Raw genomic sequence first — 14,021 nt, 5'->3', positions numbered from 1 at the left:
CTGCTGTATGGACTGCAAGAACTGATCCACAGCAGACGTCAACTGTGTCTCCTCTCAAAGGTAAACTCTGTTTGATGCTTCGTTTGCTCCTTATGAATGATGATGTCATTTGGTTCCATTTCTGACTTGCACTTAGTTAAGAACTGGCTAAATAATGTGAAGGCAATGATTGGTGCTAATGGATAGGTTAGTGAAGCCTTCTTAAGAAGCGTAGGATTCGAGGTTAATGGTTTTTCTGTAGGTATGCTTAGTTAGGATACTTACGATTTTCTTTTCTTTGCACTTCGCCTGATCGGTGCCCATGCTTATGCAATAATAGACAACTTGACTTTACACATATACATACATAAATACCTCAATACATTAGCATTGGTAATGCTGCTAGTTACATTGGTATTTCTTATATGTCATCTTATTACACCTTCCATCCTGTTACTTCGAGCAAATGCAGTTCCTTTCCTGATTCACTCTGAATGACCCCTCTGAAAATGCAAGGTCACTGAAATCCGAACCCTTTTTCTGTAGCACATTCATCTCCTTATGTATGTGCATATGATCTCTGCATTTCTCCGATATGGACATGGTGTTTCCTTGTGTTACACAGGAAACCCTCCAGTTAAACGTATATGGTTCAGTGTCTGGCGAAGGCCATACTTGTTGACAGCTTTATAGGCAGTTCTGAATCCGTCACCATACGCTGTTGAGGTGTCATTGGCAATCTGATGCATGAAGAACTCGCCAAGCTTCTTCTCGGTGTGAGATATGCCACCCTTCTTGGATGATGGTGGTCGATACGAGGAAGACGACGAGGATGAAGCATAAGAGGTTGAAGGTTGAGCGTGTCTTGTAGAAGCTGGAAGAATCTCCGACTCGAGCCACAAGTAAGACATGACTTGGCATATACCCTCCTCAACCTCTGGGCTTAGGTTTCGGTAACCTGAAGGTGCCATTAATCGAACAAAGCTCACAATTCAGATCAGGTAACAGAAATATGGCCGTAGAAGGTTCAGTCAGCACAAGTTGTTTGCACACGTACCTTTGAGGCGCAACCACCCGTGCATCAATTCATGGGCAAGGATGGAGCCAGTTAGTAGCCTGCAATCATGTGGGGAATATTTTGATTTCATACAAATAATGCACCAGTCATAGAATGACAAAGAACTCCAGCATTTGGTTCTGATCTCAGTGAAGAATGAACTGACCTGGGGAGTCCATACAAGACAAGAATTGCAGTGACTTCACATCGGCGAGTCAGCTTTTGTGGCTGGGTTCTCATATCTAGTAGCCTATGTCCACCAATCCTGGGCCTTCTAAGTATCTGAGAAGCCAAGCCGCAAAGGGTCAAAAAGAATCATCTACTGGATAATTTGATCCCTGAAAGTCAATTTAGGCTGAGAGGTTGTACTTACACTGCTCACAGTCTGCTCCTCCGACAGACACAGGCCTCTTGTCTCAGGCATGTGGTGAGGTCCCTGCAGAAGTGCAGATGATCGTTAACATTTGCAAAGATTACGCGACGATTTGCTTCGACCGATCGACTGAACATAAGAACTCACTTTGCACTCTCCTTCCATTGCCTCGTTGAGGGCTTGCCGCTCAACCAGGAGCATGGGTATCTGCTGGTCGAGTTTCATGTTCATCCCTTCGTAGTAGTCTCTGATGGAGTGGTACAGGGGCTGGCATTCACCCGTGTCCATGACCGCAGAATCCAGGCATTCCATGCACAAACTGCGCCCGTCTCCCAGCGACATATACTTCGTGTTCCTTGGCTGCAGAATTTGCATAACAAAGTATCGTGGTTGGAGAGGCAATTCAAGGAAATTAAAATGCAGGAGCATCACCCTAAACGCTGCGGATGTTTCGCAACACAGTTATATAACTGACACCCCAAGCATTCATCTCCTGAAAATTGAAGGAAAAGCAGAAGGGAAAATTTGTACCTCCATTTTCTCACAGCTACAACAACGAGGTGTGCGGTCAAGCTCATGTGAGGGGCAATACTTCTGGCCCCAGAATGGATGGGCTCTGTACTCTATCAAGCCCGTCCTGTTTGTTGCGATCTGCAGAAATGCACGCACACAAAAATCAAGTTACATGCTAATCCAAACATCAGTTCTAGCTCTTTGCCAGACGGAGTTCATTCAGAGAAGAGTCTTACAAATTGAAGGCAGACATCACATTTCGGGTGGTGTAACTCCTTGTAGCACAATTTGTGGTATGGCTCTGCGCCTAGCAAGGTGAACTGGGAAATACAAAGATGAAGAAAAAGGGTGACGGTCACTTTCTATTTTCCAAGACACCTGATTAAAGGATTGTCTGAAATACAAGAATTTCAACAAAAACAGTTCAATTCCCGCCGAAACTCTTAAGGTTTAAGGGAGTGTAGGATGGTTACCTCGGTCTCGCGGATAGGGTGGGTGCAAGAAGAGCAACGGAAACATTGAGGATGCCAGTACATTCCCATGCAGCTCAAGTAATGGCCATGTCCTACCTCATGCTTGCAGCCACCACAGACCCTGCAGGATGTACATGGTTTCTTTACACACTAGCTCTTTCAAGGGCATTGGAGGAAAGGCGACGAACAAAGGTATGTAGCTGACCTTTGCCCTCTAGGCAAGGCCTGGGAGGGGGCATAGGGATTGTGTGGCATGTAAGGATTCATGTTCAGACTGTCCTGCATGGCCTTGGCGAGGTCTTCATCGTTCTCTCCCTTGTTATGGTTTCGCTCTGCATTGGAATTCAACCGTAATCACACTGTCACGAGATAGTTGACCAGAAAGGCGCGACGGACAGGGTTACATTGGTGTATATGTGCACCTTTAGGACGTTTGGCTTCCTCTGCAAGAGAGAGTGCAATCTGACGGTCCAATTCTTCATTGTCATGTCTAGGTGGATCCTCCCTCTGGAAACAGTAAAAAAAACAAGGGCTTAAGCAGCTATTTATCGATGATCGCACAAAATAGGTTAGTATGAAGTGCTTGAATAAATGTGGCGGTGAATTGAATGTGACTCATGCAATGGAATTTCAGGAAGATATGAAAGAAAAATGGCGACTCTGGCAAGGAGAGGGTATCAGCACCTTTGGCCGGACCGGTTCTTGTTGCCAGAGCGAGCTCTCTTCTCCCGCAGTCACCCGAGGCCGCCGCCGGTGGTTTGACTCCACGGGCTTCGTCCCCTTGAGGAAATTGCAGAGCCACTTCATGAAGCTGGATCTCCTTTCTGTGTGCAGCAACGTTACGTTAACATATAATAGGCCCAAGCGAAATGTCAGCAGGATTTCAAGCAAGTGGCTCAACTGAATAGTGGAGAGCAACGTCCTACCAACTAATCCCTGTCAGGTGAAAGTCTGGAGTGACTATGGTCAGAAGCTTTAGAACTTCCATGAGCAGCTCTCAACCATCATGAGCCGACACTCTGACAGTTATATGTATATAGAATTTCAGTCACTATGTGATGCACAGACTACAGGAACTGTTCTTGTTCGGCACCATGGAATTCCACTCAAATAAAATCAGCGCTTAACTACATCCTTTTTTTTAACTATTGTTACTATTAGGCGCTTAATGGGAACATTATTGAGAAAAGGGCAGATGACAAATGCGGAATACCTGCATTGAACAGGATCAAGAAACACAGGGACAGAACACCACAGGAAATTGCTTGGGTTGCTAACATGGCCGTCTCTACGCCGTCCTAATCACAGTTATATATCTTCTTTTTTTCAGTTCTACCACCGGTTCAGTCACCGACAGCAACGCAGGCGCAATCAGGGTCAGGGTCAGGTTCAGTCACTATCTTGGCGGACCTCAGTTTATCCTGAATTATAAGAGTCAGTTTCAGTCTAAATTTCCCTCTTGTGAATATAGCATGCATGACTGTTAGAAAATGTTGATTGAAAGGCTTTCCCACATTGATTGATTGCAACATAATTTGCTCCACGCCATTGGCATGGGTTGCACTGCACATGATGTGACCGGCCTAATTGATATTGCATAAGCAAAATGGTTCGTTAGCCGACACATCGATCGACCGGTAAATCAATCGAAGTTTGCTATGAAAGGGATAGACTGCAGACATAGACTAAACTGTTGTCGTTTTACGTTTCACAGAAAGATATAGCTGAAAACCATCTCGCCTTTTCTCAACTCGCTTCCTTTTGTCCTGCACCTATACATGTTGTTAAACGGATCGCCGACAGTTTACTCTGCGTTCTCTAATCTAAAGGTTGAAACGACCTCACGATTCAAATCGAAAGGAGAACGACGGCTGCCGCCGCCGAAGTACGTAAAATCTACGAGCAACCATGCACGGACGGCAACGGTAATGAAAATAGAAGAGCAGAGAGTTCTGATTACCGTGGCCGCACTGATTATAAGCCCTCGAGGGGTAGGCCATCTACTGAGGAACCACCGGCGTTCCAACCCGGCATATATATACACGCGACGCGCCGGGCTGACAGCCGCCGAGGAATAACAGCGGGGAACTTTCAGGTGTCAAGGACAACGGCGGCGATCACGATGTTTGCGGGGAGCAGGGGAGGAGGATCGAGAGGCAAGAGGTGCTGGAATGGACGGAGGAGGGAGGGGAAGAGGGGGGCTTAAGTTCTTGGAGAATAAAGCTATGTGGTGGAGCTGGCCGCGACAGAAAGGAAAGGATTGAGGGTGAAGCGAAGGGCGGCCGGCCGCCCACACCTCACGGACGGCATCTCGGCCTCGCCCTCCTCTCCTCTCCTCCGCGTAAAAGCAACGAAGGGCGGGCGGGCGATTAGCGCGATCCCGGCCGTCGGCTTTAGGAAATTCTCTTCGCCGATGGCTGGCTGGCGCCAGTTGATGGCGCATTAGCGGCGAGTGCACGGCCGGGGGCGCGAATATTTGCTGGTCTCGTGCTGGGCGGAGGGGAAAGAGGAGGGAGGAGAGATTCGTTGTGTCAACGGGAATGTATGCCCCTCGTTGGCTTTTCGATTTCTTTGTTATGTTTTTCGTGGAGGATGCTCTGGAGAAACGCGGGAACGGGGGAGAGGAGGAGCCGGCCGGGCGATGATGCGGGAAGAGTACGCTTGCTTGGAATGAATTCTCCCCCGAAAGCTGCCGCTGGCGTCGCCGTACGTGCAAGTGCGCAGCCTTTTCGGCGGCGCTGTGGCGCCTCGTTCCAGGCAGGAGCGTTCTGCTGCCCCCCTGGGTTTGAGCTCGGTGGTAGCCACCGGGCTAGCTAGGGTCATCCACGAATTTCATAGTCCTGAGATTCTCCACCATTGATGACAGAGTTAAACAAGAGAGCCAGCGTAACATTAGTAACAATGTTACCGTTCAACTCAGCCTAGCCCACACCCACCCATGTTCCGGACATTTATACGCACATCAGTCAGCATTAAGCGGAGCGCCCACTTCATCCCAAAAGTCCGGACATCTCATCCCTGAGAAGCTCCTCAGGAAGGCATGGCGATGCTGACTTTGATACCAGATGTTAGCGTCCAACTTGGGCTAGCCCACACTCACCACGTTTTGCACGTTTATGCGCACATGAGTCAGCATTAAACACAGAGCCGACTCCATCCGAAAAGCCCGGACTGAAGTGAGGAAGGAATCTCTCCCTTATAAGCTGGTCATGGCCTCCTCCCACAAGCGAGGTGGGACTAAACCGAGCCAGCCTCACCTGCCTACAGCAGCCCTAACAAACAATCGCTAAAAGTAAGGCAACATAAAGAAACGTAGCATGAGGGGTTTTATCACCAATAGTCTGCGTGTGCATCATGTCATTTGTAATATCCAAGTACTAGTGTAAAGCCCGTGCTTTGTAGCGGTGTTATTTGATGTTCCGGTGAGTTCTTTTAGAGATCCCCCAAAGAGAGTTCATTTAGAGATATTTAAATGTAATTTATATTTTTTTCGAAAAGTCTAACGCCCACAAGTGTGGGCGTCTGGCAACTCGCCCACACGCATGGATCCTCGTCCAATCAATTCTGCATGAATCTTGGCGCGTTCTAGCAGTTTTTGTGTGCCACGTAGGACTAAGCTGGTGTGTGGGCATTCATCCGGTCGCCCACACGTCCTTTTTTCACCACACGGGGGGCTGGTGTGTGGGCGTTTAGCAATTCGCTCACACACTAGTTTCACACACGCAGAGGGGGCTGGTGTGTGGGCGTTTATCACTTCGCCCACACGCCCGTCTCCTAGCCCACACCCAAAGCTGGCAGTTGCCATGTGTTTCTGCAGGTATATGGCAACTGCCCTAGCTTTGCTTGTAAGCAGATGGCAACTCTTTTTACCCGAGTTGCCATGTGTTTTTGCATGGTACATGGCAACTGCCGTAGCGTGCATGTAAGCAGATGGCAACTCTTTCTTTTACATGGCAACTGCCCTAGCGTGCTTGTGAGCACATGGCAACTCTCTCTTTTACCCGAACATGTTTTTTTGCCATGCCTTCTTGTAGTGCTACATGGCAACTGCCTAGTGTTTAGTGGGTGGCAGCTCCTAACGTTTTGAAATCATGGCAACTGCAGTAGATCAGACCATACATGGCAACTGCAGTTGAGCAACCATGGCAACTGTAGTTGTCCGACATGGCAACCGAAGTTCAGCGACATGGCAACTGCAGTTAAACGAACATGGACGAGGGTCTGGACCATGGCAACTGCGGGACGCGCGGTGACTGTCACGCGGGCGTGCGGGACCACGAGGTACGAGGCCTGACGTACGGGGCGTGTGGGCGTTATTTATTTCGCCTACACGCACGCTGTGAGAGGGATCGGGAGGAAAAAAAAAGGTGTGCGGGCATTACTTTTTTTGCCCACACGTGGGTGTGTGGGCTGTTCCTCTTATACACCACACAAAATGTGTGGGCAGCCCCCCTAACACCCACACGTGTGGCACTTATCGGCGTCCAATTTTTTATGCATGGGGTTGTAGAGTTTGATTTTTTTAAGTATATAAACGAATTGAAATGATAAATTTTGGTACATTAAATGACCGCATCGTTTGGGAAGTTACAAAATGAATTTTGTAATGTGTTAATCTTACAATCGTTGTGCTTCTTTTCATTCTTATGTGGTATATCTTTCCACAAAGAGATGCCATTTTATCAAGGAGACTGTCTTTTCATGAATAGACATCTTTTCATCAAGGGACGCGTCTCTTCATGAAAAGATGCATCCCTTGGCGAATTTGTGGAGTGCGACCGAGAACTTGGATATAGATTGTGTCCCATAAGGGAGATGCTGAGAGGAAGAGAGCAGACTTCATATATCCCTTTTTTACTCAATCAACAAACAAGGTCAGACGTGACTCTAGGATTACTAGAAAGCCTTTCTTTATTTCAATATGATTTTTTTGAATCACTCTAAACTCACTTTTCTACCAATTGAGCTATCTTGCACTAACTGCCAAGATCTAATGGACTTGATAGATCGTCGATATAATTGAATGACTATTCTTTTTAGGGTGATGTAGCTTAACGTGGATGCTACACTAGTAGTCGGTTTTAGAATAAAAAGGGAGTATTCTCTAGTCATAGCTTAAGAAGCAAGTTAACAAATATTTAGTTGAATGCCAATCTATGTGGCAATCCCCCTAGACTAATATATCCTTGTATGACAAATCTCATGCCTCCATGCCCCCGAGCCGCCCTCCCTCCCTCGAGAGGCGACTCCCGCGTATGTCCATCGGTCTTCCCTTCTCCCTGCTCTCACCCTCGCAATTGTTGCCAGCATCGCTATACTAAGTCCCACCTCCCATGCGGTAGGCACCGGGGCGTGGGGTTGGAGGGCTCTCTCCTCCATATGAGAGGCCCTCATGGTGCCATGGATCGGGGAGCGTTTCCTTAGTCCAAGATCCATGTGCTACCGCCAAGGGCCTCACCTTCTCGCGCTGGCGGATGTAGTCGGCCTGGGATGGGGGTCGTGGCCAGGAAAGCCTAGGACTTGCTTCGCCGTGGGCTGCGGGCAAAGTACACGGGTATGGGCACCACCCTTGGCTTGTTCCAAGCCTGGGGAGGCGCCCTAGTATCGTATCACCATCCTTTTATCATCATTATATATCTTAGTTTGATCTTTAGTTATTTTTTGATTTAGAAGAACAAAGTTTTAGTATGATATATTTTTGAGTGCTTGTTCAGTGATCTATCTATCTATGTAATCGAGTGTGAGAGTTATATAATGAAGAGTAGTTTGAGTTGAGTTATTTTACTTTCTTGTTTCAATCTAAGAAATAAAAAGAATAAAAGGATCATATGCTAATCCCATGGGGAGTGATGACTTCACGTAAAAGAAGTATAATCGATGGAATTTGTTGAAGTTAACAAACATAACATTGGTCATTGATGCAATTCATGAAAAGTAACAAATAAAGGGAGGTCTCACATATAAATATACTATCTTGGACATCTTTTATGATTGTGAACCCCCATTAAATATTCTATGTCAACTAGTTGATGTTGGACAAGGAAGACAACGTAATGAGTTATGTTTGCTTACATTCACGGAGACGTTATATTGTCATGGATCCTCTAACGTGTGGTGCTTGCTCATAATCTTTTGCTAGCCAAAATTCGCACTAAGTAGAGATACTACTTGTGCATCTAAAAACCCTTGAACCCAGTTTCATGTCATGAGAGTCCACCATACCTACCTATGGATTGAATAAGATCCTTCAAGTAAGTTGTCATCAGTGCAAAAGCAATAAAAATTGCTCCTAAACATGTATGATCTTTTATTGTAAGGGAAAATAAGCTTTTGTACGAACTTGTGATGGTGAAGAAATAAAAGCGACGGACTCCATAATAAAGATCGCCATTACAAGTGGCAATACAAAGTAACGTTCCATTGCATTAAGAGCTTGCACATCCAAAAATAAAAAGCGCATGACAACCTCTGCTTCCCTCCGCGAAGGGCCTATCTTTTAATTTATCTATTTACTTTCATGCAAGAGTCAATAGTGTTCTTCTCTATTCCATTTTTATTTTACCTCTTGGCAAGCATCATGTGGTGGGAAAGATTCAGGCATATATATCCAGTTGGATGTAGGCAATCATGACTTATTATCATTGACATTACCCTCGAGGTAAATAAGTAGGAGGTGAAAGCACAAGTGCTCCCTGGGTGATTTTGATAATTAATCTCAACATATCTCTTGTTGGACTAATGGTTTTATCTAGTATATTTCAGATAAGTTCAACAATAGAGTGGCAAGGACGAGAGGATGTGGAACCCCCTCAAAATGCTAAGGACACATATTGGCAAAAGCTCAAGACTCTTCATTTCTATTTTAGTGATCCAAGATCACATTGAGTCCATAGGAAAGCCAATACTATTAAAAGGGGATGAGGTGTTGCTTAATGGCTTACTTGCTCAAATGCTTAGTGACATTGCTCCAAAACCCTCAACCACTTTATCCATCGAAATATGTCAAAATCCTAAACTCCAACTCGGCCCCACCGATTCATTCTATCCGGCGCCACCGAGTTCATATGACATAGCCACTGCCAGAACCCCTAACAGTTCGGTCACACCGATACGGATCTCGGTCTCACCGAGATGGCCTTGCCAACTCACTGTTATCAGTTGCAATTATTTTGGTCTCACCGAAATTGCAATCGGTCTCACCGAGATGGCTTGACCAATTCTCTGTTGCCCTATTGCTTCACTTCGGTCTCACCGAGTTGATGCAATCGGCGCCACTAAGATGAGTTTTGCCCTAAGCCCTAGCACATCGGTCCCGCCGAGTTGTTCCTGTCGGTCCCACCGAGATTCCTAACATTCACATTTTGAACTAAATCGGTCTCACCGAGTTCATCTATTCGGTCTGACCGAGTTGGGTCAAATGTGTGTAACGGTTGGATTTTGTGTGGAGGCTATATACACCCTTCCACCCCCTTATCCATATGTGAGAGAGCCATCAGAACGTGCCCACACTTCCAGCATACATTTCTGAGAGAGAACCACCTACTCATGTGTTGAGATCAAGATATACCAATCCTACCACAAGAATCTTGATTTCTAGCCTTCCCCAAGTTGCTTTCCACTCAAATCATCTTTCCACCATATCCAAATCTGTGAGAGAGAGTTGAGTGTTGGGGAGACTATCATTTGAAGCACAAGAGCAAGGAGTTCATCATCAACACACCATCTATTACCTTTTGGAGAGTGGCGTCTCCTAGATTGGTTAGGTGTTAATTGGGAGCCTCCGTAAAGTTGTGGAGTTGAACCAAGAAGTTTGTAAGGGCAAGGAGATCGCCTACTTCGCGAAGATCTACCCGAGTGAGGCAAGTCCTTCATGGGCGATGGCCATGGTGGGATAGACAAGGTTGCTTCTTCATGGACCCTTAGTGGGTGGAGCCCTCCGTGGACTCACGCAACAGTTACCCTTCGTGGGTTGAAGTCTCCATCAACGTGGACGTACGATAGCACCACCTATCGGAACCACGCCAAAAATCTCCATGTCTTCATTGCGTTCACTCTAATCCCATCTCTTTACTTTATTGCAAATTAGCATGCTTTGTCCTTTCTGCTGCATATACTCTTGTCATGCTTTCTTGAAATGTATTGAGAATGCTTAAACTCATGAAAAAACTCCACCTTAACTTGAAGAGATTAAAAAACTACCACTTTTACTTGTGAAGGGTCTAATCACCCCCTAGATCCCTCTTCTCAATCCTTTCAGGAGGCGAAACAATAAGCCCCCATCTTCCTATGTGTTTGACTGAACTTGGTCCATAAATATGCCATGAGTGCCAGCAATCATAGACGACTCAATGGTAGTTGAGTATGTGAACTTGCAAAACAAAGCTCTCACATAGACTCTTTCCGATGATATGATAAATTGCAATTGTTTCAGTGACTGAGATCATAGTTTGTTAGTTTTCAATGAAGCTTATGATTCATACTTTATCCTGTGAATGAATTGTCACTTGTTCATGAGAAGTTTCATGATGATATATTGTTGCTATGATAATGATCATGATGCTTTCATGTCTGTATTTTGTTTTATCGACACCTATCTCTCTAAACATGTGTTCATGATTATCGGCTTCGGCTTTCGCTTGAGGACAAGCGAGGTCTAAGCTTGGGGGAGTTGATACGTCCATTTTGCATCATGTTTTCCTACTGTTATTTATTATGTTTTGGGTCATTGTTTCACTTTATGATACTATTCTTATGCCTTTTCTCTCTTATTTTACAAGTTTCACATGAAGAAGGAGATTGCGTGCAGCTAGAATTCTGGACCGTAAAAGGCTACAACAGAGATAGCTATTCTGCACAACTCCAAATGACATGAAAATTTACGAAGAATTGTTTCGGAATATATACAAATTATTGGCAAAAGAAATACTAGGAGGGGGCCCACTAGGGAGCGCTCCCTATGAGCCTGTGGGCCCCTGGCTGGCCTCTAGCACCCATCTTTTGCTAGTAATCCATTTGCCCTAGAAAAATAAAGAAGAAGACTTTCGGGATGAAGTGCCGCTATCTCGAGGCGGAACCTGGGCAGGAGCACTTTTGCTCTCCAGCAAAGCTATTCCGTCGAGGAAACTTCCCTCCGGGAGGGGGAAATCGAAGCCATCGACATCACCAACGATGCTTCCATCATGGGAGTGTTGGAAATATGCCCTAGAGGCAATAATAAATTGGTTATTATTATTATTATATTTCCTTGTTCATGATAATCGTTTATTATCCATGCTAGAATTGTATTGATAGGAAACTCAGATACATGTGTGGATACATAGACAACACCATGTCCCTAGTAAGCCTCTAGTTGACTAGCTCGTTGATCAATAGATGGTTACGGTTTCCTGACCATGGACATTGGATGTCGTTGATAACGGGATCACATCATTAGGAGAATGATGTGATGGACAAGACCCAATCCTAAGCCTAGCACAAGATCGTGTAGTTCGTTTGCTCAGAGCTTTTCTAATGTCAAGTATCATTTCCTTAGACCATGAGATTGTGCAACTCCCGGATACCGTAGGAATGCTTTGGGTGTACCAAACGTCACAACGTAACTGGGTGGCTATAAAGGTGCACTACAGGTATCTCCGAAAGTGTCTGTTGGGTTGGCACGAATCGAGACTGGGATTTGTCACTCCGTGTAAACGGAGAGTTATCTCTGGGCCCACTCGGTAGGACATCATCATAATGTGCACAATGTGACCAAGGAGTTGATCACGGGATGATGTGAGTTACGGAACGAGTAAAGAGACTTGCTGGTAACGAGATTGAACAAGGTATCGGGATACCGACGATCGAATCTCGGGCAAGTAACATACCGGTAGACAAAGGGAATTGTATACGGGATTGATTGAATCCCCGACATCGTGGTTCATCCGATGAGATCATCGTGGAACATGTGGGAGCCAACATGGGTATCCAGATCCCGCTGTTGGTTATTGACCGGAGAACGTCTCGGTCATGTCTGCATGGTTCCCGAACCCGTAGGGTCTACACACTTAAGGTTCGATGACGCTAGGGTTATAGGGAATAGATATACGTGGTTACCGAATGTTGTTCGGAGTCCCGGATGAGATCCCGGATGTCACGAGGAGTTCCGGAATGGTCCGGAGGTAAAGATTTATATATGGGAAGTCTTGTTTTGGTCACCGGAAAAGTTTCGGGTGCTATCGGTAACGTACCGGGACCACCGGGAGAGTCCTGGGGGTCCATCAGGTGGGGCCACCGGCCCCAGAGGGCTGCGTGGGCCAAGTGTGGGAAGGGACCAGCCCCTAGGTGGGCTGATGCGCCTCCCACAAGGGGCCCAAGGCGCAAGGAAGGGGGGAAAGGGGAAACCCTAGGCTCAGATGGGCCTAAGGCCCACCTGGTGGTGCGCCCCCCTTCTCTCCCCCTCTGGCCGCCCCCCTAGATGCCTCTAGGGCTGGCCGCACCCCTTGGGGGGGGAACCCTAGATGGGGGCGCAGCCCCTCCCCCTCCCCTATATATAGTGGGGTTTTGGGGCTGCCATAGACATGAGTCTCCCTCTCTCTTTGGCGCAGCCCTACCCCTCTCCTTCCTCCTCTCCCACGGTGCTTGGCGAAGCCCTGCAGGATTGCCACGCTCCTCCATCACCACCACGCCGTCGTGCTGCTGCTGGACGGAGTCTTCCCAACCTCTCCCTCTCTCCTTGCTGGATCAAGGCGTGGGAGACATCACCGGGCTGCACGTGTGTTGAACGCGGAGGCACCGTTCTTCGGTGCTTAGATCGGAATCAACCGCGATCTAAATCGCTACGAGTACGACTCCCTCATCCGCGTTCTTGCAACGCTTCCGCATCGCGATCTACAATGGTATGTAGATGCACTCCCCTTCCCCTCGTTGCTAGATTACTCCATAGATTGATCTTGGTGATGCGTAGAAAATTTTGAATTTCTGCTACATTCCCCAACAGTGGCATCATGAGCTAGGTCTATGCGTAGTTTCTATGCACGAGTAGAACACAAAGTAGTTGTGGGCGTCGATTTTGTCAATTTACTTGCCGTTACTAGTCTTATCTTGATTCGGCGGCATCATGGGATGAAGCGGCCCGGACCGGCCTTACACGTACACTTACGTGAGACAGGTTCCACCGACTGACATGCACTAGTTGCATAAGGTGGCTAGCGGGTGTCTGTCTCTCCCACTTTAGTCGGATCGGATTCGATGAAAAGGGTCCTTATGAAGGGTAAATAGAAATTGGCATATCACGTTGTGGCTTTTGCGCAGGTAAGAAACGTTCTTGCTAGAATCCCATAGCAGCCACGTAAAACATGCAACAACAATTAGAGGACGTCTAACTTGTTTTTGCAGGGTATGCTATGTGATGTGATATGGCCAAAAGGATGTGATGAATGATATATGTGATGTATGAGATCGATCATGTTCTTGTAATAGGAATCACGACTTGCATGTCGATGAGTATAACAACCGGCAGGAGCCATAGGAGTTGTCTTAATTTATTGTATGACCTGCGTGTCAATGAAAAACGCCATGTAATTACTTTACTTTATTGCTAACTGTTAGCTATAGTAGTAGAAGTAATAGTTGGCGAGACAACTTCATG

General features: G+C 46.5%; 1 protein-coding gene across 3 annotated transcripts; it reads right to left on the bottom strand.

The window, feature by feature from the left end:
* Window positions 1-308: 308 nt before the first annotated feature.
* On the bottom strand, window positions 309-4,842 carry LOC109769709 (LIM domain-containing protein HDR3). 3 transcript variants are annotated; one of them, XM_020328438.4, is made up of 13 exons: window positions 4,356-4,587; window positions 3,609-3,816; window positions 3,080-3,219; window positions 2,818-2,902; window positions 2,601-2,727; window positions 2,396-2,516; window positions 2,159-2,242; window positions 1,941-2,060; window positions 1,557-1,769; window positions 1,410-1,472; window positions 1,203-1,318; window positions 1,037-1,095; window positions 309-937 (listed from the first exon to the last, which is right to left on the bottom strand). In XM_020328438.4, the coding sequence occupies exons 2-13, from the start codon at window positions 3,673-3,675 to the stop codon at window positions 597-599; spliced, it is 1,536 nt and encodes a 511-aa protein (XP_020184027.1). In that variant the 5' UTR covers window positions 3,676-3,816; window positions 4,356-4,587; the 3' UTR covers window positions 309-596. The 3 variants fall into 3 exon arrangements, with proteins under 3 accessions (XP_020184027.1, XP_073352864.1, XP_020184028.1); XM_073496763.1 differs by lacking the exon at window positions 3,609-3,816 and adding an exon at window positions 3,322-3,414 and having other exon boundaries at window positions 4,356-4,582; XM_020328439.3 differs by lacking the exon at window positions 3,609-3,816 and having other exon boundaries at window positions 4,356-4,842.
* Between the last annotated feature and the right edge of the window lie 9,179 nt (window positions 4,843-14,021).

This window comes from Aegilops tauschii, chromosome 4 (assembly GCF_002575655.3).
Source record: "Aegilops tauschii subsp. strangulata cultivar AL8/78 chromosome 4, Aet v6.0, whole genome shotgun sequence".
NCBI lineage: Eukaryota > Viridiplantae > Streptophyta > Magnoliopsida > Poales > Poaceae > Aegilops > Aegilops tauschii.
This window is presented reverse-complemented; position numbering and strand designations above follow the sequence as displayed.